The sequence below is a fragment of the Tupaia chinensis genome, unplaced genomic scaffold (assembly GCF_000334495.1).
Source record: "Tupaia chinensis unplaced genomic scaffold, TupChi_1.0 Scaffold141517_1, whole genome shotgun sequence".
In the NCBI taxonomy this organism is placed as follows: domain Eukaryota; kingdom Metazoa; phylum Chordata; class Mammalia; order Scandentia; family Tupaiidae; genus Tupaia; species Tupaia belangeri.
In genome coordinates this window covers 2,038,631-2,062,037 of record NW_006201378.1, presented here as the reverse complement: position 1 = coordinate 2,062,037, position 23,407 = coordinate 2,038,631, and the positions used below count along the sequence as shown (strand labels likewise).

The 23,407-nt window shown below is 41.7% G+C and overlaps 1 protein-coding gene across 2 annotated transcripts in view; it reads left to right on the top strand.

Annotated features, from left to right (window-relative positions):
• Positions 1-23,407, top strand: part of DLGAP2 (DLG associated protein 2) — a 498,047-nt gene that overhangs the window by 459,095 nt on the left and 15,545 nt on the right. The window contains exons 7-10 of one of the 2 annotated variants that reach the window (XM_006163214.2): positions 2,151-2,500; positions 3,560-3,601; positions 10,682-10,767; positions 13,665-14,080. In XM_006163214.2, the coding sequence (XP_006163276.1) occupies positions 2,151-2,500; positions 3,560-3,601; positions 10,682-10,767; positions 13,665-14,080 (894 nt within the window). The remainder of the gene's footprint in view (positions 1-2,150; positions 2,501-3,559; positions 3,602-10,681; positions 10,768-13,664; positions 14,081-23,407) is intronic. The other variant, XM_027766226.1, reaches the window with a different exon arrangement.

The window sequence follows — 23,407 nt, the reverse complement described above, 5'->3', positions numbered from 1 at the left end:
AAGATGAGAATAGAGAAGAGAATATAGCACCTTAAATAATAACGTCACCATTTGAGCTTTGCTGACATGGTGAAGAGCATTACTCTTTCATAAAAGTTCCAACTATAACTGTGCCAAAGCCAATTGGTAGGACTCTCTCTGCCTTTGCAGAATTGGTCCCATCTCTTCTGCTCTGAATAAGCACTGTAGCAAATTGCAATAAAGCATGTTCTCATTTCAGTAGGCCTGTAACAATCCTCATGGCATGTGGACACAAATCTGAAAATAGCATAAACTTTCTCTTGCCATCCAGGAAAATTTACTGTTCTGCCCTCCCTGAGTTGAGCAAATTAGTCTTTCTGCATGCTAGAGGTGATCTGCTCTTTCCTAATTAATTAGTTTAGAAAGTATGTTGTCTGGCTATATTTTTACAAAGAAATCAATTTAAAAATGCATGTCATCACCCTGTAGCAAACTCATTATAAGGTGAGAAGATGTGATGTTTGATTTTCTTGTGATCACAAAGATTAAGTCATAACACTCTGTATTTTCCTCTTTTATTTTTTCTTTAATTGACAAGAAATTCCATACAGGAAGAAAGTTTTAGTTGTTTTGTCAGATTTCCAGATAAGTTTGAATAGTGGTGAGAGAACACCTTTGAGGATAACTATGAGACAGTGAATAAGCCACAGACAAGGTGAATTAGAGTGCATCTGCCGAAAGTCTCCGGGAAGCTCTCTAGCTGACTACCTTCCGTCCTGTTGTGCTCTCCTGTGATGTGTCATTACTATGCATTGTCGGTCACCAGTAAGATGAACGCTGTTGGGAAAATCTAGCCAATGTTGTCATTTTATGATTACCTTTTTAGTCATCCTAACATCACGAAGATAACTATATTAAGACAGGTGTAACCTTAAATCTATATCCCTATGTTTCTCTGTGGCTTCTCCCCACTCTAATAGGGTATATGCGCTCACCAGAGAAAGTGAGAAATCACTCCCTCCCTGGGGGATGGCCACACCATAATCCTTTCTCCTCCATTCTCCTCCTGGGATTTTGGGCACATGTTCATATACGTATGGTGTGATTTTCAGGCTACCAGGTCTGGGACTCTAATTGCAGAGTCAGGTGTGTGAGATTCGGCGTTTTAACCACCATGCCCCCTGCTGGTCCCTCTCTGTTGCTTTTTGTTATCATTACCTCTTGGATCTGAAATTTCTTCAGGATCGATACTTTCGTCTAAGAGAATCAAAGCAGAATGAACTTTGCAATCAGAGGTGTATCCACAGTTATGCTGAACGTGCAGTGGACGGCTCTGCTTGCTTTCTGTGGGGTCAATAGACTCCAAGGATGTGATTAAAGGATAAAGGCTCTTCTTTCTGTAAATGAACCCTGCCAAATGGGTTAACATGAAAACAACCACCTCCTTTTCAATGCTGTCATATGAAAAATTCTTTATCCATGAGCTTTCTTCACATTTCTACCCCACTATTTCTCCTATTTGTGGGTATATGTAGTACTCAATGTCCTTGAAAAATCAATACTATACAAACACTGTTAAGAAAAGCTTCATAAAAAGCAGATTTGGGGGCTGGGCCACCACTGTTAAGGAAAAGATAAATGCACTGTAGCCCAGGAATTCTGAGAGCAGATTAGGAGGAAAAGAAAACTGCTGAGAACCAAAAGAAACCACAGCCGAGTGAAAGAGAAACAACGCTCACATTGTTTTTCAACAATCATCACAATTGAGATATTTATGTCTTGCCGAACTTTTCTCATACGCAGATTTTCTTTATGACTATAGTTCATCCTTGTCTCTGTATAGTTTGGTATCCTGCCTGATTTGTTAACATAATAAAAAGAGCACTTCTCATGAGACCAGGACCAGCAAAAAACTGATGGTGTGGCTCCATTCTCTCCTGTGGAGATAAACATTGCTTGATCGTGTCTCTATCACTGTATATTCAGGTGCTTTTAGAATTTTCCACTGTTACAAATCTATCAATGGAGACCATCATTGCACACACCCTTTTCTTTACAGTTCATGTTATTTTCTTAGGCTAGACTTCAGACTTGCTCAACCGCTCACAGGCTATGAGCATATCAAAGTAGTAGACCAGATGCCATTGGGGAGAAAATACATTTATTGACCTGGATATTTTTTCTTATAGCTGTTTCATATACGAATTATAAAAAAACACCTCCGCCGGTACCTCCTCGGACCACCTCCAAGCCTCTGATTTCGGTAACAGCGCAGAGCAGCACCGAATCCACACAAGATGCCTACCAGGACAGTCGTGCTCAGAGGATGTCCCCATGGCCCCAGGATGGCCGTGGCCTCTACAACTCCACAGACAGTCTGGATAGCAACAAGGCCATGAATCTCGCCCTGGAAACAGCTGCTGCCCAGCGCCACGCTGCTGACAGCCAGAGTACTTCCACACGGACCAGCGACAAGGCGATTCTGGTGTCCAAGGCTGAGGAGTTCCTTAAGAGCCGATGCTCCTCCATCGGGATTCAGGTAGCCTCTCCTTCCTGTGTGGTTCTAGTGCTCTAGCCTGCTCAGCACTGCAAATAGTATAGAGTAAGTGAAAATCAAACAGGCCCAGGTCCGTAGCCTTAGCTGTGAGCCTCAGGAGGGCAGTGAACATGAAGCCAGGCCATGCATTCATGTTGCCAAACAGCAAGTGCAATGAGCAGGTGGGCGCCCAACCCGAGTGAGGCAGGTTCCAGTGCAAGACTGAAGGAGACCCAGGGTTCAAGCTCCACGTCCCCTGCCACCCTAGAAGTTCTTCCCTCCCTCCCTGCTTATGCATCTTCAAGGGACAAATGAGAGTGTATAGACATGAGGCTATTTTAACGCTTAAGACGTGTTTCTTTGATGAAGCCTGATTTTTCTAAAGCTTTTCCATTTTGCAGCCTAACAGTCAAATGGGGGAAAGCAAAAAGGCACTGGGAATTAAAAGGTAGGAAGAGAAACAAGTCCTCCTTTGTACAGAACAGAGGGATGCTTGCAGCTACTTAGAACATGAGCGGCTGACAGGCCATCTCTATAGACTTCCAGGTACTGTAGAGGACTTTGATTCTGGCCACAAACGCTGCCTCCCATAGTTTCAGAGCATGGATGATTGACCAGCCAAATATCTACCCAAGAGAGAGATTTGGTGGTGGATGTCTTCTACCTGTGAATAAGAAGCTTTGGCTAGCTTCTGTCTGCTCCTTAGCCCCTTTCAGCAAGTCCATTTTAAGTGCAATGAGGTGCAGAAGAAAATATTTTTAATATGTTTTGAGTAACCTTTCCCTTTGAGATATTATGAACATGATAAATCAGGATTATGGTCAAGTCCTTTGCCGACAAGATTCACCTCTTGCTTCCTTTTGCTCCTCTATTCAGCCTGTGTCCAGCGGAGTTTTAAGTCACTGTTTAATTGCCACTGCGCCCCCCCAAGGAGGAGGGCGAGTGGAGCTGGAAGTGAGAGCCAGGCCATGCTCGGCACTGGTGTGAGAGGCATGGTGGGGACACGGTGGCCTAGGTCCTCTGAACCAGGTGTCCACACTGTGGCTTCATTGTTTTGTTTAGGATTCTGAATTCCCAGAGCATCAGCCATACCCAAGGTCAGATGTAAGTACCAAAATATCTCCAAAGCCAAGTTCGCATGAATTTTATTTTATCTCCCTTTTTTGGATTATTCATACAACTGCTCTTGTCACCTCTCTGTCGTGATTCTATATGCCAGGCACTATGCTAGGTGCTCCCATCTCATGGCACAGAACTCTTGAAATCACAACTATCTGTAACTGGTCTGCAGCCCAGAGACTTTCTGGGGTCCTTGTGGAAGGAAGTGGGAAGGCTGAGGTGCATTCATCAATCTCTCTGGCTCCAGAATCCATCTGTAATAAAAACTTAAGGTCCCCAAATTAGGGAGGCAACTTCCCATTGCCAAGTGTTTAATGTACTCTCTGGCTTTCTCACCTGACACTTCCCATGAGACTCCTCCAGGTTGCCCTCCCCAGCTTTGACAGGAGACAAGTGTACACTTCTGAAGAGGTGGAGTTACTGACTTGATCTGAAAGCGGTGGGGGCATAGTTTCAGAAACCCTTAAAATTAGGTTGTCACGCTGATAAAGGGTACCATGCCTTCCCGACTCTATAGCCAGGAGCCTCCAGCATCTTCCACTTAGCCCGGATTCACCTACTTCTAACTCCCACAGCTTTGCTCAGGTTCCTTCTATGGAAGACCCACATCTTTTCCACACTTGTCCCTGTTTCATCTCCTAAAGCTCATTAATGCACCAACCCTTTCCAGGAACCCTTTCTTGACAGCATTCTCCAAAAGTGTGTATTCTCTGAAGGCTGGGACTGTATCTTCTGCCTCTTGGTACCCTAGCACCTAGCACAGTGCCTGACACATAGAGATTGCTCGGTAAATGTTGGATAAGTGAGTGGATGGATGAGTCAATGGGTGAGTGGTTGAGAAAGATACATGTGGATGCAGGAGTACAAGTGGATGGCTAATTCAGTTGTCTTTTATGACAGTAAAAAATGCACAATATTGTGTGTTCGTAACCTCACAATTGTCAAAATGAAGTAAACCAAAAATGGAAAAAAAATGTGGTCAATGAAACTCAAGTGTCAGGATGAGGAAAATAGTTAAAGAAATGAATCCTCAGTGAGTTTAGAAAGCCAACACAAAGAGTAGAGAACAAAGAAACAGCATGAAGTGTGTGTTTAAGTGGATGAGAGGATCATCCATAGATGCCTGCAGGGCATTAGGAGGAAGGCCAGAGACAATATTCATGTTGTCAAGGTACGAGTAAAAAATCGTAATAAATGAATAAGCAACCTTATAGACACGTTGTGTCCTAGCTCTCTGCCATGGGCTCATTTAATCCTCATCATTCAACCCTACATGCCAGTTGGTATGTGCCCAGTCTGTGGATGTGAAAACTAAGGCTCAGGGAGGGTAAGTGACTTACATAAGGGTGCCCAGCTACAAGTGCCAAAGCCGTGAACTGACACCCAGAAGGCTGGGATCCTGAGAGCGTCTGGATCCTCCCAGCTGCTCTACTCTGTTTACCAGAGAAGCGACATGAAATTGCAAAATGTCTCCATGCCCTTGGACAGCTGTCCTGATTCTCACCCCATCACCTGCAAGAGTGTAAGCAATATGTCTCCCATTCTGGGACAACAAACAGATGTCACTCTGTACTGCAGCTGTGGAGAAAGCTGACTAGCTAGCATCATGCATACTCAACCAGTACTGAATGGGACTGATTCCTGCCTAACTCAGACCCCTGACTGTCTTCCCAAAACCATCGCTCACCAGAGAGACTCGGGCAGAGGTTTGTCCAAAAGCAGACACTGGAATTTACGTGCTGCAGATGTTGTTCTTAGAACTGAGTAAGCATTATTCTACTGAATGCACCTTCTGGGGAGCTCATATTCTCAGCGACTCACTGATTTTACAGTGATGGATCCCCAGATTCACAGTCCATTGCATGACATTTTACAACCGTGATTTGAATTCAGGATTTGAATGTAACTGCTAAGCTCATCCACTGTGATGCCCAATAAGTGTTCTAACCTCAAATCACGTTTCTTTTTAAGCCAGTCCTCCCTGACTGCGCTGATAATACCAGACATAAGCCATGAGTCTCTTGTTCTTCAGATGTCTGGACTCTGCAGCGTGAGGCTAGCCCTTCCAGCAGCATGCATGGACAGTTCCCATGAGCACTGCAAACTTGCAGTCTGGCTGCCCTCCTGCCCCCAGAGAAAATCAGCTCAAGCCTTGGAGCTCACAGTCCAGTCCACAGATTAGGAAAAGAGCTCGCTCACATTTTTCCAACTCTCTTTGAATAGATCATCTGACCTGGAATCCATAACCTGACCATATTTCACTTTTCTTCATTATTCTAGGACCTTTCAGCTACTTTCTTCATATTTATTTTGGTTTTTTTTTTTTTTTTTACCTATTTGTCTTTTATACATTTTGCCATTCTTTTGTGCACATGTTTGTAAAACCCTGTGGAAAATGTTGACTGCTCCCAGATACTGCAGTTTGGCAGAAGAGAGCCCTAGTTTAATACTCAGGAATCCTTCAATCCCGTGTGCTTCATCTACACACAGGAACGATTGCCACTCTATTACCATCACCAGGTGAGATGAAGGGGGCAACCTTCGAAAGCCTTTGTCATTATTCATTTGGAATATCCTGGCTGAGATAAAGGATACTGTTGAGCCCCCAAGCCCACGGCCTGACCATTCTCCCCTTTCACAGGCTCCTCCACCCTGCCCTTCCTTACGGCTGGTGCGGAGCCCCAAGCATCTCAGGCAGCCAGGGTGACAAATCATATTTAACTCCTGGACTTGTAATGGGTCCCCGAGGGAAACAGTATCAAAAATAACACACCTGCCTTGCTACGGGTAAGGCTTTGAAGGTAGAGCAATAAAATGAGCTTATTTAGAGAGCAAAGAGTTCAGATCAGAGCTCCGACCAAACATTGCTGTGGAATGGCTCCCACTGCCTGCCCTGCACTTGTTCTTGGGATCTCTGCAAAAAGCTGCAGCTCAGACTGAGGCTGACTGACTTGGACTCTACTGTAAACCCAGGTCCCTGTACCGGATGGGGACCAGGACATACCCGGCTTCCCTCAGCCTCCAGCTCTCCTCCCGTCAGTATCAACATTGAGCACACACTCTCATACACACATATGTGTGCACACGTGTGTGCACACACGTGTATATACACACACACGCCACGCCAAACTCCTGCTTTCTTAAACAGATGGAATGTATGAATGTCCTCCTGTCCTCCTGTCCTCCTGTCCTCCTCTCCTCCTCTCCTTACCGCCCAGCTCAAGGCCTCTCGACAGTGCCCTGTGAGAATCACACAAGCTTTGTTGTGATTCCCTTCTGTGAGGCACCTGTCAATCACCACAGTAACTGCTTATTTATATTGCTGTCTTCCCATTGGTCGGGGAGCCTCTTAAATGGCAGCTTCTCTTTCTCAAAAGGAGTTCACTTAAATTGCAGTGAATTTGCTGATTCATCTTTTTTATTCTCAATGCCTAGAACAGTTACCTAATACACAGAGGACCTTGCAGAAATGAATATATGCATATATTTTTCAGAACTATTTTTTTAATCTGTTTTTACTTCAAGCCAGAATTTCCTCAGGAAAAGACTCTTTTGAATTTCCTTTCCACTGTGGAAAATAGTAATACCTTTTCTTCATCCTTAATTTCCTTGTTTCTCTGTATCACAAAGCTTTTCTACTCCTATGGTTTGTGAAAATGATAAATGTTTAGCTCCCTCTAGGGCTGGCCCTATAGTCTAGTGATTAACAGAGCTAAATCCCACATGGCTGGCTGTGCAGTTCAAATCCCAGCCCTGGCACCTTGAAAAACGTGCTGGACACATCTCCATGCCTGTCCAGTATGCCCATAGCCACCGAGAGTGCTTTCTCCCCTCCATCTCTCAGTCTATTTTTGGTGAGCGTACATCCTCTTTGACAAAAAGAAAAAAAGAAAAGTGTGTATGTGTCTGTGTTACATATTCAGCTCCTCCTGACCGTAGATGATTTTAGCATATCTCCCTTGGCCTTTCCTTTCCAACAATAGAGAACTTCAATTTCCCTAGAAAGTTTTTATGTAATAACTGCTATGAAATCTGTACAATTCATCAGATGTGTATACTCCTTTGATTTAATATACCTATTCATGTGATGGTTCTAAAAGCTGAGATGAGAGAACAGGGAATTAATATTTGCCATGGACAACTCACCTAAAATGGGCTTCATACTGAGAGTTTTACATCAATCAAATGAGATGTTTGATGTTGGCCTCATTTTAAGACAAGAAAGCAGATCCAACACAATTTAAGACACTTTTTTAAGAATTACACAGTCTACAAGTTATGCAGCCTGATTGGCTCTAGAACCTATGTTTTTCTAATTAACTATGGAAAAGGGCAGCAGATGGCACAGCCGACCATGGAGGCTGGACATGGTTTGAGTCCTGGACCCAGTGGATTAAAAATGCTGGCAGGTGCATGTGCAAGCATGCCCAAGATCCTGGGAGGAGAATGGAGAAGGGATTGTGGTGCAGCTATCCTCCTGGGGGGGTAACTTCTCACTTTCCCTCTCACTATCTGTCTCTCTCTCTGGCAAAAACTCTAAGGCTAAAAACTCAAAAAAAATTATATTAGAGAAAATTTGGAGACAAGAGAAAAGAAATATACGTTTTTAAAAATGTTTTTATTGTATTTCTCAATCACCTGTGCAGACAAACATACATGAATATGTATATTTTTTTGTGTGCACATGCATCTTGTAATTGTATTGCCATAGACCTGCTAATTTACATTCTTTAGTCTACATGGCATCATAAGCATTTTTCATCTTATAACTTCTTTAATCCTTTGAAATAACCCTATAGCATGCTATGTCATGGGTAAATCATAATTTACTCTAAGTTCTATTTCCCTACTTCACTGTCTCCCTGTTCTCCCCATGTCACCTTATAAATAATGCCATAATGAATTCCTCACACATTTGTCAGAATTTAAGATCATTTCTTTAGGCTAGATTTATAAAAGTGGAGTGAGGCAAGTATTTTCAACATATTTTTGATAAAAGCAAGTGCTCTTTTCTTAAGCTTTACATTCATAGATTTCACTCACATCATATAACTACCAAATTTAACATTATCTACTGAATTCTTAAACAGCAACACTTTAGATCCAGCAACTATTAGGTCGCTGGGAAAGTTATGATGTATTTTTCTACGTTTATACAAATATATGTCATAACTTTCCCAATGACCCAATACACGCCAAATTAATACACTCATAACAGTTTACACTTTTGCACACACAAGTACAAATTTATAGCACAGAATTTACAATGGCAGAAAACTAAAAATAACCAAATTATCTCTCCTTTGAAGACTGACTAAGTAAATTAGGTTATAGTCATAAAATGGCAAAGTCTGCACTTGAAGCAAGATAGCTCACTATGTACTAATATAGAATTTTCACCGTATGTATTTTTATACTATCCTATTGTTAACAGTGGCAATAACACTTTTTTTTTTTTTTTTGGTCCAGCAATGTAAAATTTCATAAAGCCATTAACCTGCTTAAAACTAGAGATAAGATTGGTAAATCTTAGCAGGATACTTAGGTTTTTATTTAAGAATTCTTCCTCTCAAAGTCAATCCATTCCTTCTTCCAGCTTTCAAAACACACAGCATGAATTAAGTACAGCTTCTGTGCACGTCTCCAGAGCGATACTTATTAAAGATGAGATAGCTCTGATCATTTCCACGGCCCAGTAGCTAGCCAGGAGCACCAGGATCTTCATGTACCTTGTTTCCTTCTGGCCATAGGAGATCAGTACAGAACATGCTCTGTGGTCAGAGAGATGTGGTAAGAATCTTGGCTCTACCCTCAACAAGCTGGGCATCCGGAATGAATCACTCACCCTCTCTGATTTCCCACTTGTTTCCTGTGGCTAGGAGCAGCAGCAGGGTCATTATGTGGATCACATGCAATAATGCTTATATAACACTTTAGCACAATGTCAGGTGCACGGTATGCATAAAATAAACCTTAGCTATTATCATCGCAATAAATATCAGCTATTGTCATCATTATTTCCTGTTGCTACAAATGAGAGGCGGCCCTAGGTTGCACAGGCTTAAGCTTAGGGCAATCACACACTACAACTGAGCATCTAAAGTACAATGTTTCTCTCATGGCAGAAATCAATGTCATCATCGTTGAATGATTGGTACATTATCATTGCAGTGGCCAGTAATACTTTCAAGATGTGTTTTACAACTTAGTTATGACATTTTCAGATGCGAGTCAAGAGTCCTTTTTGATACAATAGATAATATTTTGGAACAAAACACCAAATTCAGCACCTGAAATCATGTGATAGTTGTGGCTTAACTAACTTTTGGTTTCACAGACTTTTTGTACTGAGACTTTGGGGACTTTTTCCTTTTTTAATAAATGAACGGTACTGGAAGCCCCTCCTGTGATAACTTTTCCCTGCTGGTGATCATTCAAATTCGTGGTCTAAGAAGATTTTTTGGCAAATGCAGCCACAATAAGGATTCTCTGTGGAGGACGTGATTCCCGTTCTGATCGAACATCACCCTCCTGGCAGTCCTATTAGCAAATGTGAGACAGCTCTGTGTAGACACAGTGGAGAGTTTGCCTTCATGTTTCTGATAAATGCTAAAATTCCTTTCTGTGTCTTTTTGTATGTGGTGCAGCCATCAGTATAATTCTATTAAATTGCTTATTTGTTGTTGTTAGCTATGTTTAGTTCATGCTGTACTTACTCTCCACTGTAGGGTCTGATAAGAGCGTTTAAGTCCTATAATAATCCAGTTCAACAAAGCCTATTCTTTTGCCTAAGCTGAACTAAGCAATTTTATCTGCATACATTTAAGAGACAGAAGTGCAGCATTGAGTTCAAGTAGTTATGTAAAATTTGATGAAACCCAGCCGCCACATAATTACACCACTATGAATACATTTCTTTCTCTTTGTGGTTTTACTGGGTCAAGTGCATTTCTGCATTAATTAAAGAAATATGCAATAATTACAGCAAATGAACAACAACAACAAACAGTCCCTTGCTCAGGTCCCTCGCTCCGTTCTAAAATAAGATGTTCTGTGTTGAATTAGGTGGAAACAGCTACAGACTCTGACACGGAGAGCCGAGGCCTGCGGGAATACCACTCTGTTGGTGTGCAAGTGGAAGATGAAAAGCGGTAACTCAACCCCCTTTAAAATATGTGATGCTCCCCAAGCAAGAACCATTTATTAAAAACCTGGTGGCAAGCTTCAGGACCATGCTGCCGCGCATAATTTACGTTCTTTGTGGAAGCAGGGTCATGTATTTATACTTCTCAATTTATGTTGTTCAAGTATGAATTAGCATTCACCTATGTCTTGTTTCTGTAAGAGGCAGGGGAATCATTCTTGCTAAAGTAATTTACCACCTGCAAAAACAGAGTGGCTGACAGCCCTGAAAGTCAAAGTCCTTCATCCAGAGGAAAGAAGGATGGCACCAGGGTGAAGCAGATGTATGTTTCTCCCCTGACAATGTTAAAAGGAAAAAGCAAAAGAGAGAGAAGGAAGAAAGTTCAAAATCGTAGCTAGACCGTGAAATTATTTCACTTCAAAGGAACTACCTCAAAATAAGAAATACAAGGCATCTTTTGAAAGTTCGTGGAAACCGTGGGGCCAGCAGGTAGCACAGTAAAGAGCCAGACACCCACATGGCCCACCACAGTTCGCGTCCAGACCTGATGGCTTGAAACTCATACCGGGCACATGTGCATGCGTGCCGAACATCCCAGGAGAATGGAGAGGAAGGGGTCCCAGCATGGCTGTTTCCCCTGGGGGCGATTTCTTACTTTCTCTCTCACTGTCTCTTTCTGTCTCTCTCATCTCTGGCAAGTGCACATGCCCTATAGCAATATATATACACATATATATAGCACTGAATTTCAAATGGCCAACTCCATGATTCAAGTTCCTGGCCTGGCAGCCTAAAAAACACATTGGGTACATGTGTGTGCATGTCCAAAATCCTGCCAGGATAGTGGAGGAGAAGGGATGGAGTTGATTCCTTACTTTCCTCCTCCATGCCTCTCTTTGTCTCTCTCCGGCAAGCAAACATGGCAAAAAATTTGACCAAAAAATTAGAAAAAAAAAGTTTATGGAAAATGTGTTTTATGAAAAAAACAATGCATGGGTTTCAAAACATTTTTGTACCAGAATAAACTCATACTTGAATTCCATTCTCCACAAAACTTTTGAAGACCAATCATACAAAGGGATGTTTATTACAGTAGTATATTTTTAAGGGCAGAATTATTATTTTAGCTGATATTTATAATAGCATATATAAATTGTTTTTAAGGCCTCTTTTTTTTGTATCATAGGACATGTATGCTCACCATAGAGAGACAGAGAGTAGGAGAGAATCATCTCCCAGGAAGGATGGCCACACCACAATCCAGTCTCCTCTCAGGATTTGGGGCATGCATACACACACACCCAGTATGAGTTTCAAGACGCTAGATCTGGGACTTAAACCCTGGTTGGCCATGTGGTAGTCCAGTGCCTTAGCTACCACTCCACCTGTGGGCCCCAGCATATATAAATATAGCAAAAACATTATATCCTGGCCTTTAATTAGCATCTGGTAGGTATAGTGCTGGGTGACATCCCTCATAATGGAGGTTTTAAGACCCAACCTATAGAAGCCACAGGTGGCATAGCCATTACATCACGGGCTCCTACAGGGTGGGCTGCACTTCAAGTCCCAGACCTAGTGGCTTGAAATTCATGCCAGGCACATGTATGTGCATACTCAAGCTCCCAGGAGGAGAATGGAAAAGGGATTATAGTGTGGCCATCCCCCTCAGAGAGTGATTTCTCACTTTCCTCTCACTGCCTCTGTCTTTCCAGCAAGGGCATACTCCCTAAAGGCAAAAACTTCTTAAAAAAAAAAAATAATAAAGAATCTCATTGCAAAGAAATTCAGACCACAGACTAATGGCATCCCTGATTTCCAAGCAGACTCCTAAGAACCTGGGTGTTTTCTGTACCTGGGCATGTGAGCCTGCTGCCTCCCAGCTCGATAAGCAGCTAGTAGCAGTCCCCTGAGCCTCCAGCAATCAAATAAGTGGCAACTTCATTACCAGCTGCACACACAGCTATGTGCCAGCAGGTGCAGAACCAGGTGTATAGCAACCATAACTTGGGACATGCAGGTACGCCCACGTATCACACAGATACACACCACATGTAGACACACACAAACACACATATGCCGCACACACAGGCATACACCACACACACCATAAACACACAACGCATACACAGACACACACACAGGCACACACCACACAGACACACACACACTACACACACACACATACATACACCACACACAGAGTCTGATACCACACAAGCACACATAGACACAACCACAGACACAAGGTCCTCACCAAGCAATATCTGTCTCCAATGATAAGCTCATTCCTGCTAATCATTTCAGTAATTGGCTATGAGGAAGTGAAAGCGTTTCAAATATATGTCATGAACACGTTTTTATAACATCCACCGAAATCAGAATATGGAGTTATACTTTGCTTGCAAGGGTTAATGGGGACAATATTAAGTTGTCTACATACCAGAATGAGTTCCAGTCCTGAAATTGACATGGAAATCACTAAAACGCAATGGTTTGCAGATACCACTTATGTCAAAGAAGGAACACGGACGTCATTTTATTTATTGCCACAAAGTGGCCGTCATGTAAATTTGTAGCATATTCCTGAAAGGAAGGTGACGGCTCACAAGCACCAGGTTGGTGGAATGTATTAACGGTCATTGTCTTTTTCCTATAAACGTAAATATTAAGTGGATATGTTATCTAGACATCGAGACTTAAGAGTTAAAATTTAATGGTTTGTGAAGCCAAATATTTCTAGATGAAGCACCAACACATTCAATGGATAAAGATATTGATCTCTTTGATGAGTTGTTAGAGTGGTCAACTCCAGGTGAGTTCTCTGTAAGCTATACTTGAGATTTTATTGCAGGAAGTCATCTCAGAGAGACTACCATCTGTCTTCTTTCCCTCTTTTTCTAGACATGGACGTTTTAAACGCTCAAACAGTGTCACGGCCGCCGTACAAGCTGACTTGGAACTGGAGGGCTTCCCAGGACACGTCACCATGGAGGACAAAGGTCTCCAGTTTGGCTCTTCCTTCCAGCGGCATTCAGAACCTAGCACTCCTACCCAGTATGGAGCAGTAAGAACTGTACGGACCCAGGGCCTCTTCAGTTATAGAGAAGACTATAGGACCCAGGTGGACACTTCAAATCTCCCCCCTCCCGACCCTTGGTTGGAGTCGTCCATTGAGACAGTAGAGACTGGAAGGATGTCCCCATGCCGTAGGGATGGCTCATGGTTTTTGAAACTGCTGCATACAGAGACAAAGAGGATGGAAGGCTGGTGTAAAGAAATGGAAAGAGAAGCAGAGGAAAACGATCTCTCAGAAGAAAGTAAGTAGTCAGTTTTTCCCTAGGACTTTTCAGACACTGAACATCTTTCAGGAAAGCAAATGATAATATAAATGGGGGGAATTGCTTTGAGTGAGTGAAAATGAATGTGCTTTCTACCATATTGCACTCAATTCTACCAGGAGATGTAAATAAACAAAAGGAAAAGCAATCTAAAATATTGAAAGGCATCCTTTGCTTTGTTTTGTTAGACAAGTTGAATGTGAGCTCAATTGTGCTAAGAGTTTTCTTCATAGTATGACTTTTCTCATATTCCATTGACCAATTCTCTTGAATTTTGACAGTCACTTAGTTTGGGGCATTTTGACTATTTCCTAGAATTGCTGTAGTCCTATGTTTGTAAGAAATCACTATGACATTACACCAAAGAAAGTTGTGTATTAGTAAAAGATTCAGTCAATTAGCTACATAATGGTGTGCCCAGCCCTCTCATCACTGGGTTAAGTGAGAATCTAAGTGACCTTCCCAACCAAGTATTGCGAAAGCTGATCTGTCCCGCCCCCTTTATGGCTCACTTAGGTATCTGCCTAGAAAGGAACAACACCTTATTTTTTTTCCGAGAGGTTTTTGCTATAGGGCACATGCACTCGCCAGAAAGACAGAGAGAGATAGGGAGATAGAAAGGGAGAAATCACCCCCCGGGGGGATGGCCACGCCACAATCCCTTCTCCTCCATTCTCCTCTCAGGATCTTGGGCATGCATGCACACACACCCGGCATGAGTCCAAGCCACCAGTTCCGGGACTCGAACCGTGGTTGACTACATGGGAGTGCAATATAACCATTACGCCAACTGCTGGTCCCATAGTACCTTATTTTTGACCTTTCTTCTGCTGATCTGAAGAAACCTACTATCGAGACTCTTCAAAGGCAACATCTCTCATAAATTCCTGTATGTGAATCCTAAGGAAATAAGTACCTTTCATTTCTAGACCAAGAACACTGAGATTATCATTACAAAACACTTTGAATGTTTGTCTTTCCCAAAACATATTTCACAAAGGTATCTCTGAGTCTTGAATTGACAAATCATGCTCTCTTTAAATTTTTTTTTTTATTTTTCCATGAATTCCTTTGTATACTTACTAGGTACTATAAATTCCAAACTTCCAAAGGATAGCAGTTTTGCTTAGGAATTAAACCCTGCTATCTGATATCCCAGTTCTAGATGACGGCTGTGTTGGAGAATGTCAGTACTCCCAGAAATGGAAGTACAACAATGCAATTATATTGACTGTGGCTTACAGGCAAATGGTTTCGGCATCTAAGTAGTCTGAGAAAATAATTGGTGTCGTTTTTCGTTGCTATAACTTTTAGCGTTAACCTGTGAAGAAAGGGACATATTGTTTTTCATTGACTCATTCTGTTCTTCCACATTTCTCTCTTAATCATCAAATCGCATGTGTTCTTTACCTGAGCTGATAACAGATGAGTATTTGGGAGGAGGGGTTGCCATGGTAAAGCATCTGTTGCAGCTCTTTCAGCTCCGCCGAGCCTGTGTATCTGCATGTGTCTGGCAAATGTCAGCAGGGCGGTATTCAGATTGTCCACACGGCCCTTGTTCACACTTCTCTGTTCAGGGTACATTTAATGAAGTGAGCACTCACAATTTGATATTTAAAAATCACTCCCTTTCTTGGGCGGCATTTTCCCACTGGTTAGAATATATCTTAACTTAGCAAAACGGTTTTAATTGTAATAGGGACTTATGTCTTTATCATGTCAACCAAAATAAAAGAAGCTCAGACAAAATTCAAAAGCAGTGAGTATCTTTGAGCCAGGGTCATGGATTGCTTTCCAGGTCAACGTAGAGCCGAGTTTCCTGGAATCTATAGTCATCCAAATGGCCTCCAAAGGAGGTTCGATTTAAATTGAAGATGGGGAAAAAAGAGAGGTCACGCAAGTTGATTTCTCCTAAGAGTTTATATTGGTTCACAGGAAAAGCATACGCATCTGATAGACATTCTAGTGTTTGATACAGCATACATTTCAGTAACGTTATGGCCGGCAGGAGGTGGGTTATGATGTACAATATGCAGTTTGTAGTTTTGTTTTGCTGTCAACTAATCAGCTAATTTCCTCAACAAAGGAAATTATTTGTTAAGATGTGACTTTGGGGGGCCAGCAGATAGCGTAGTGGTTATGCTACTGGACTCTCACATGGCTTCCCACAGTCTGAGGCCCATGCTGGGCATGCCCAAGATCCCAAGAGGAGAATGGAGGAGGAGGAATTGTGCTATGGCCATTCTCCCTGGGGGTGGGGGGTGGGGGAGGGTGATTTATTGCTTTCTGTCCCTCTGTCTGTCCAGTGAGCACATGTGTCCTATAGCAAAAATCTCTCTCAGGGCCGGCGGGTGATGTAGTAGTTAAGGGCACTAGACTCCCATGTGGCTGACTGTGGTTTGAGTCCCGGACCCATCATGGCTTGTTTTCACAGCCCCCCTTCTCTCTCTCTCTCTATCCCTCTCTGTTAAAATTTAAATAAATAAATAATAAATAAATAAAGTTCAATAAAATAATAAAATAATTCTTAAAAAAAAAAAAATCTCTCTCCAAAAAAGTAAAACAAAGCGACCTTGGGCAATTACCTTAGACAAGTATGGCAGGAACATGGCTGAGACACGTCGCCTTGTCTCTGGGCCCATTTTAGTCCATTTTCTCATTCCTCAGTCTGTTGTAAACTATTTTCTTTCTCAGTCACAAAAACAGAACACGGAAAAATTAAAGTGCCCAAGTTGACGCTGTGTTCCAGTTAAATCATCAGCTCCCGTTTCATGTGTGGCTAACAAGAGCACCCAGGGCATTGCACATTCCCTCCAGGGACTGGAGCAAGTTGTGGGACCTGAACGTCAATCAAGAAATATTTTATCTCATGATTTCTCAACAAAACACTGAAGTGGAGGAGAAAAAGGGGGAAGGGAAAGGGGGATTCAGAAAGGATGTTTTTTATGCTTTTGCCCCACAAAATGTAAGGTTTTATCCTATCCTCATTTGAATTTGTGCCATTCTGGACATGTTCTGAAAGTTCTAGCCTCCTCTTGTGTATCAGGTATTGAACTATTAGAAGGTATTGAGATTTGAATCATTACTGTATCTGTAAGATAACACAGAGTAATTCTTACCAAACCACTATATTACATATTTCATGTGTACTTTTAATTTAGTCATTTTTAAAGATTACAGTTTTCTAAAGAAAATATTATTAAAAAAAAAGAAAATATTATTTAAAACAACAAATGCTAAGCCAGTACTTACTGAACACAGTATGTGCCAGGAACTATGCTGAGTGCTTTGCATACCTCATTTAATACTCTCCATAATAAATGAGGTAAAAAGAAAAAAAAAAAAACTTTTTTTAAATTTGCTATAGGGCATGTGCACTCACCAGAATTGGGGGGTGGGGGGGTGGGAGGAAGTAAGAAAGCAAGCCACCAGATCCGGGACTCAAACTGCAGGAGGCCATATGGAAGTCCGGCACCTTAACCACCATGCCACCTGCTGGCCCCATGAGGTAAATATTACTGCTTTCTTTATTTAAAAAAGGAAAAAAAAAAAAAAAAAAAAAAAAAAAACAGAGTCTTTAAGAGGTTAATCTCTTTTTTTTGGGGGGGGGAGAGGTTTTTTTCGCTATAGGGTGCGTGCGCTCACCAGACAGACAGAGAGACACAGAGAGACAGAAAGCGAGAAATTGCCCCCCCCAGGGGATAAGAGGTTAATCTCTTACCCCAGATAGCACAGAATATAGCAAGGGAATCAGGATTCCAAATCAAAACTTCCCTAGCTATGAGATTAAATTAAATGGCTTATACAGCTGAGACTTAGAGCTCTGAACATTGAAATTTTCATTGCATGAAATAATTTTTAACCAAACTGTAATTTTATAAACATATTTCACTGAACCAATGGAATGAATCAAAATTCATTCAGTCCTCTGTGATTAGTAAAAACAATTGTGAGCCAATGGCTTACATTAAGCTATATTAATGAAATCTTTCTGTTGTTAATACATAAATAGAAATATTCTAGCGAGGTTGTAAACTATTACTTACTAGATTGGTGTTTAAGGATTTTTGTATTAATTTCGTTAAACCAAATGGATAAATGGCATAAAGTAAAAACAGAAATTAGTATGTTTTTGGAAACAAGTGAAATAATTCTGAAACTACAGCAATCTTATTCACTAAGTCCATTGAGAGATGAATTTCATGAGTAACTCAGCAAGGGAGCACAAATATAGACAGGTCTTTTGAGCATTGTCGGGAAGTTCTGTGCCCCGAACAACTCCTCTCAAGATCACTAACAATCTGGATGTTTCACTGGTCAGGTACATGGGGCCATAAACTAGCCGAGATGGGCTTTAATGATTTACTCACCCAAGGGCTTTTTTCACAGAATGAGTGAGGGACCCCTGGGGTCACAAGTCACATTAAGACTCCAGTTGGAATTAGATCTGTGGTGTTGAGTCTCCCAGACCAATCCCCATGGCTAAAACACAATGGTCTCTGGATGGAGAAGATGCCCAGCTACAGTAAGCATTCACACAGGAAGAATAGATGACAACGAGCTTTGAGCCTTGGATGACCCTGAGAATAAACAGAACACATCTTCGATGCAGGGAACCAGGAAGACATGGTACAAAGAGAAACTACCTATGTCTGCAGTTGGCTCAGGCTGTCTCAGTTCAACAGGGAAGATAATAGAATGAAGACTCAGAAACGATGGCCATCATTCTGATTGTGGTATGCATGTTGGTGGCTACAGTCCTTAGGGATCTATGTATTTTTCAGTTTGTTGGAGCATCATTGCACCAAGACTTCTGTTTGGAGACCCAGACCATGGGGGGTGTTCAGTGTGTGAATCAGGCTGATAAAAATCTACCAGTAGACCAGTTTTCTTAGTAAGGGTAACGTAAGTGCCTGTGAGGAAGTCTCCACACAGCCCAACAACCAAATGACCATGAGAAAAATGGACCCTAAAAAAAGTGTGTGCTCTGGGACCAGCAGTTGGTGTAATGGCTGTGTCGCTGGACTTCCATGTGGTCGACCGCGGTTTGAGTCCCAGACCTGGTGAATTAAACTCATGCTGGGCACGTGTGCGTGTGTGCCTAAGATCTAGAGAGGAGAATAGAGGAGAAGGGATTGTGGCATGGCCATCCCCTCAGGGGAGTGATTTCTCACTTTCTATTACTCTATCTCTGTCTTTCTGGTGAGTGCATGCTCCCTATAGCAAAAACCTCTCTGGGGGGAAAAAAAAAGAAAAGAAAAGAAATGTGTTCTCAAAACATGGAAATGATGAGGCTCCAGATTTTGAAAGAACAAGATTTCTGGAAGCAGTGACTTCCCCACAGCAGCTCTAAGAAATTAGTCACAAGGGAATCCCAAAAGCTTGGAGAAGTTATAAATATTTAATCATTTTAAATTCTCTGCAAATTCTACAAAAATCCACTGGAAATTTTGGAACAAAAGAATATTTGTAAATGTTGTCCTGGTACTTTATAGCAAATTTAGATATAATTGGAAGTTGTAGAAGACACATCAAAAATAAATTAAAAGAACCAAGTAAGTTAATCAAATTTCTTCATACATCAAAGGCAAGGGTTATATCAGGTTCTTTGTAAATTTGCATTCTGATGAGCATGAGTCCTTATCTGTAATTCTTAAGAAAAAAAGTGTCTAAACTATGACAAAATCAGGAAAGTATAGTAGAAAAGAATAAATTAAATTTTCACTTCAAATTCCTTGCAATTATAGGAAGCTATTTATATTATAGGTATCAGATAGGATCATTCCCATTCACTGAACAGCAAAATTCTCTTGCCATTAGCAATCACGTCATTAGCCACACTCTTTGACATTCATTATGTCTCCCTAGCAATATGCAATTTATTCCCTTTATAATAACTCTACACTACATTAAATCAATACTAAGATATTGCCCATTTACTCATGTCATGCTAAAGATTAGAAAGTAAAGTACTTTATATTAATACTTCAGTTGAATTTCATTTGAAGAGGAATGTAAAAATTAGGAATTAAAACTTTACATTTTGAGGTGCCAGATGGTGGCAGAGTGGTAACACGACACACATGAGGCAGACCCACATCAAAAAGTCCCAGGTTTATGTCTGCAGACCTCCCGGAGCGTGATGGGGACATACATGCCCATGATCTGGGGCACTGAAGTGGGGCCTGCATCATAATACAAAGGTTGCCTGTCTCTCTTTCTCTAGCTCATAGAATCAAGAAGCATTTTTTTGAAAGTTTTTGCCATAGGAGGTATGTGCATACCAGAGAGAGACAGTGAGAGGGAAAGTGAGAAATCACCCCCCAGGGGGATGGCCATGCCACAGTCCCTTCTCATCCATTCTCCTCCTGTGATTTGGACAGGCACGTACATGCACCCAGCATGATTTTCAAGCCATCATGTCCGGGACTGGAACCGTGGTTGGCAATGTAGGGGGGTCCAGTGCCTTATGTACTACATCACCTGCCGGCCCCTAAATAAACTTCTTTGAAAAGCTCACATTTGGTAAAAACTGACTGAGTTTCTTCTTATAATTTGAGGAAGAATCTAGTCCATACGATCAGTGTATTTATTCCTCACTTCTATATATTCTTACAGTGACAACTTGATAAAAACAAGTCTCTTTGAATGTTTTCCTCAATTATGCAGGTTACAGAATACTATAAGAAATAAAAATTCAACATTTCAAAAGCAAAGATCATTCTTCCCCTCAGCACCAGTAAGAACATGACTACAGGAACTTGTTCTGCTGAGGGGCATCAACATGTCACCAAAGGATGAAGTACTTTCACTCTTAACCCTTTCAAGACACTGCTAAAAAAAAAAAAAAAAAAAGAGACCATCTGCCTGCTGCCTTCCTGGCTCATGGCTGCCCCATCTACCTTTTCTTTCATTACACACTTAAAGCCAGGGTCTTTACCAGTCCACCCATACCATCTTCAGTGGCTCCCTTTTTCCTTCCCATGTCCCAACCCCCATTCTGACTGGCACGTGAGGTCAAAGGTGATGGGCAGCTTGGAGGTGGGACGGAAGAAAGCAATCCCCTCTTAAAATGGACTCAGAAAAGGCACAAGGGCCCAGATAGCCAGCTACATGACAACCTACAATTTATTTTTTTTTTTTACTACTCAAAAAGATACCAAAGTATTGTCTAATATATGCATGTTTATTCAGTTTGCATATTTTTACTCTTTTTAATATCCTGGAAGTCATCTAGAATCAGATGCTGTTAGGCAATTATTGTTGACTTCGTAGAAATGATAACAGCATTGTGGTTTAATAGGATGATGGCCAGTGAAATGCTGGCTACAACCTATTTTGAAATGGTTAAGAGAAAACTACACACACGGCAAAGTGCTAATTGCTTATTCTACATTATGATGATAGATTGTTCTAATTTTCTTTCAAATTTTCTGTATGTGTGAATTTTTTGTAATGAAACTTGTGGGGAACACCAGTCTAGGATTTTTACAAAATTTTTTAAAAAGAAAAGAAAATGCAGAAAATAAGAATTTTTAAGTGCATTATACTACCCAGAAGAAAATTGCCTTTAAGAATATGTAATATATAATGCCAGACAACTCACTTACTAAAACAGGAATGCTCTTGAGACAAGCAGATGGCATAATGGTTACATTGCTGGACTCCCATGTTGTCCACTGCAGTTTGAGTCCCAGACCCAGTGGCTTAAAACTCATACCAGGCACACGTGCATGCATGCACAAAATCCTGAGAGGAGAGTGGAGGAGAGGGGATTGCGGCCTGGCCATCTCCTCTCTTGTTTTCTATCTGTCTCTCTGACCAGCACATGCACCCTATAGCAAAAATCTCTATTAAAAAGAGAGAGAGAGAGAGAGAGAGAGAAAACATGAATGTTCAATGAGCTAGCTCCATAACCTGGTGGATAAGGCAGAGGATCCCACATGGCCAAACATGTGGTTCAAGTCCCAGACTAGGCAGCTTGAGAAACTTGCTGGGCACATATGCATGTGTGCCTGAAATCCGGAAAGGAAGGAGAAATGGAGGAAAACATATTGCAGCATGACCATTCTCCATAGGGGGTAGTGTTTTCACCTCTCCAAGCCTCCCAGAAAGTGCATAAGCCCTCTAGCAAATAAATAAATAGTGAATAATGTACTAAAAACACTGGGTTGTAATTGACTTCTTTTATATCACAACAGGTCTTACACACCCTTTCAAATCAATAGGTTATTTCTGAAACATCATTTTCAGTAGCCTTATAGGATCTTATTAGGTGGATGTTAAAGCTCTTTCTGGCCACTGTGATTCTTTTTCCCCTGAAGTCAGGCTAGGGAAAAGGAATACAGCAGCAGCCGTGGCATGGGCTGTCAGGATATCCGAATCTTTGATGCCTGTTTGTAATGCATGTTGAGTGAGTCTTGCAAATAATTAACCGGCTGGGACTGGCTGTTGAAATCACTGATGTTGGGGGAAATAGGCACTGTAGAAAAAGCTGATGGAATTGAGTTCTTGTCGTCTCTGGACCTCAGTTTACACCTCTGAAAATCATCTTTAGACTTTAATCACTGAATATCCCCCTGGACCAGTAAGGGTGTTTCTGAGTACTTGTGAGAAATACAACTTCAGGTTTTGCCCATACCTTTGGAATTAGAATCTGCATATACCAAGATCTGCAAGAGATTCACCTGAAGATCTTTATAGTCTCATGAGTTCTTATGTTATCTGCACTTGGGACTAGCTGGTGGCATAATCGTTAGGTTGCTGAACTCCCATGTAGTCGACCGTGGTTCAAGTACCGAACCTAAAATTCATGCTGGGCACATGTGTGCCTGTCCTGGCCCGCGGGACAGTAGAACAGGTTCCTTGGGGGAGGGGGTGAGAGATGGGACAAAAACACACACACACAATACGAAGTGCTGGTCAAGTAGTCTTCTTCCGTCTACTTCCGTTTATTCAGGAAAAATGGCGAGTTATATACAGCTGGTGGGAACCAATTGGTTGCCCAAAATGCAAATGAGATAGAACAGCATGAACCAATCATTGTTGTGGATGGGTCTCTCCCATTGCCTAGAAACCCAACCACTTCCGGGGAGAACGGTTGGTCACATGATTTCTGAGAAACGATTTGCTCAGTGAGGAAGTGAAGCCTAATAGTTTCCAAGAGGCGGATAGCTCGAGATGGCTTCCATATGCAGTGCTCGCCACATGTCCCCCTTTTTTTATTTTTTCAAAGAGAGGAGAAAAACCTGGGGGAATCATGCCTGTCTTAGGTTGGAGTCGTTTTCAGAGCCACATGTCCATCCT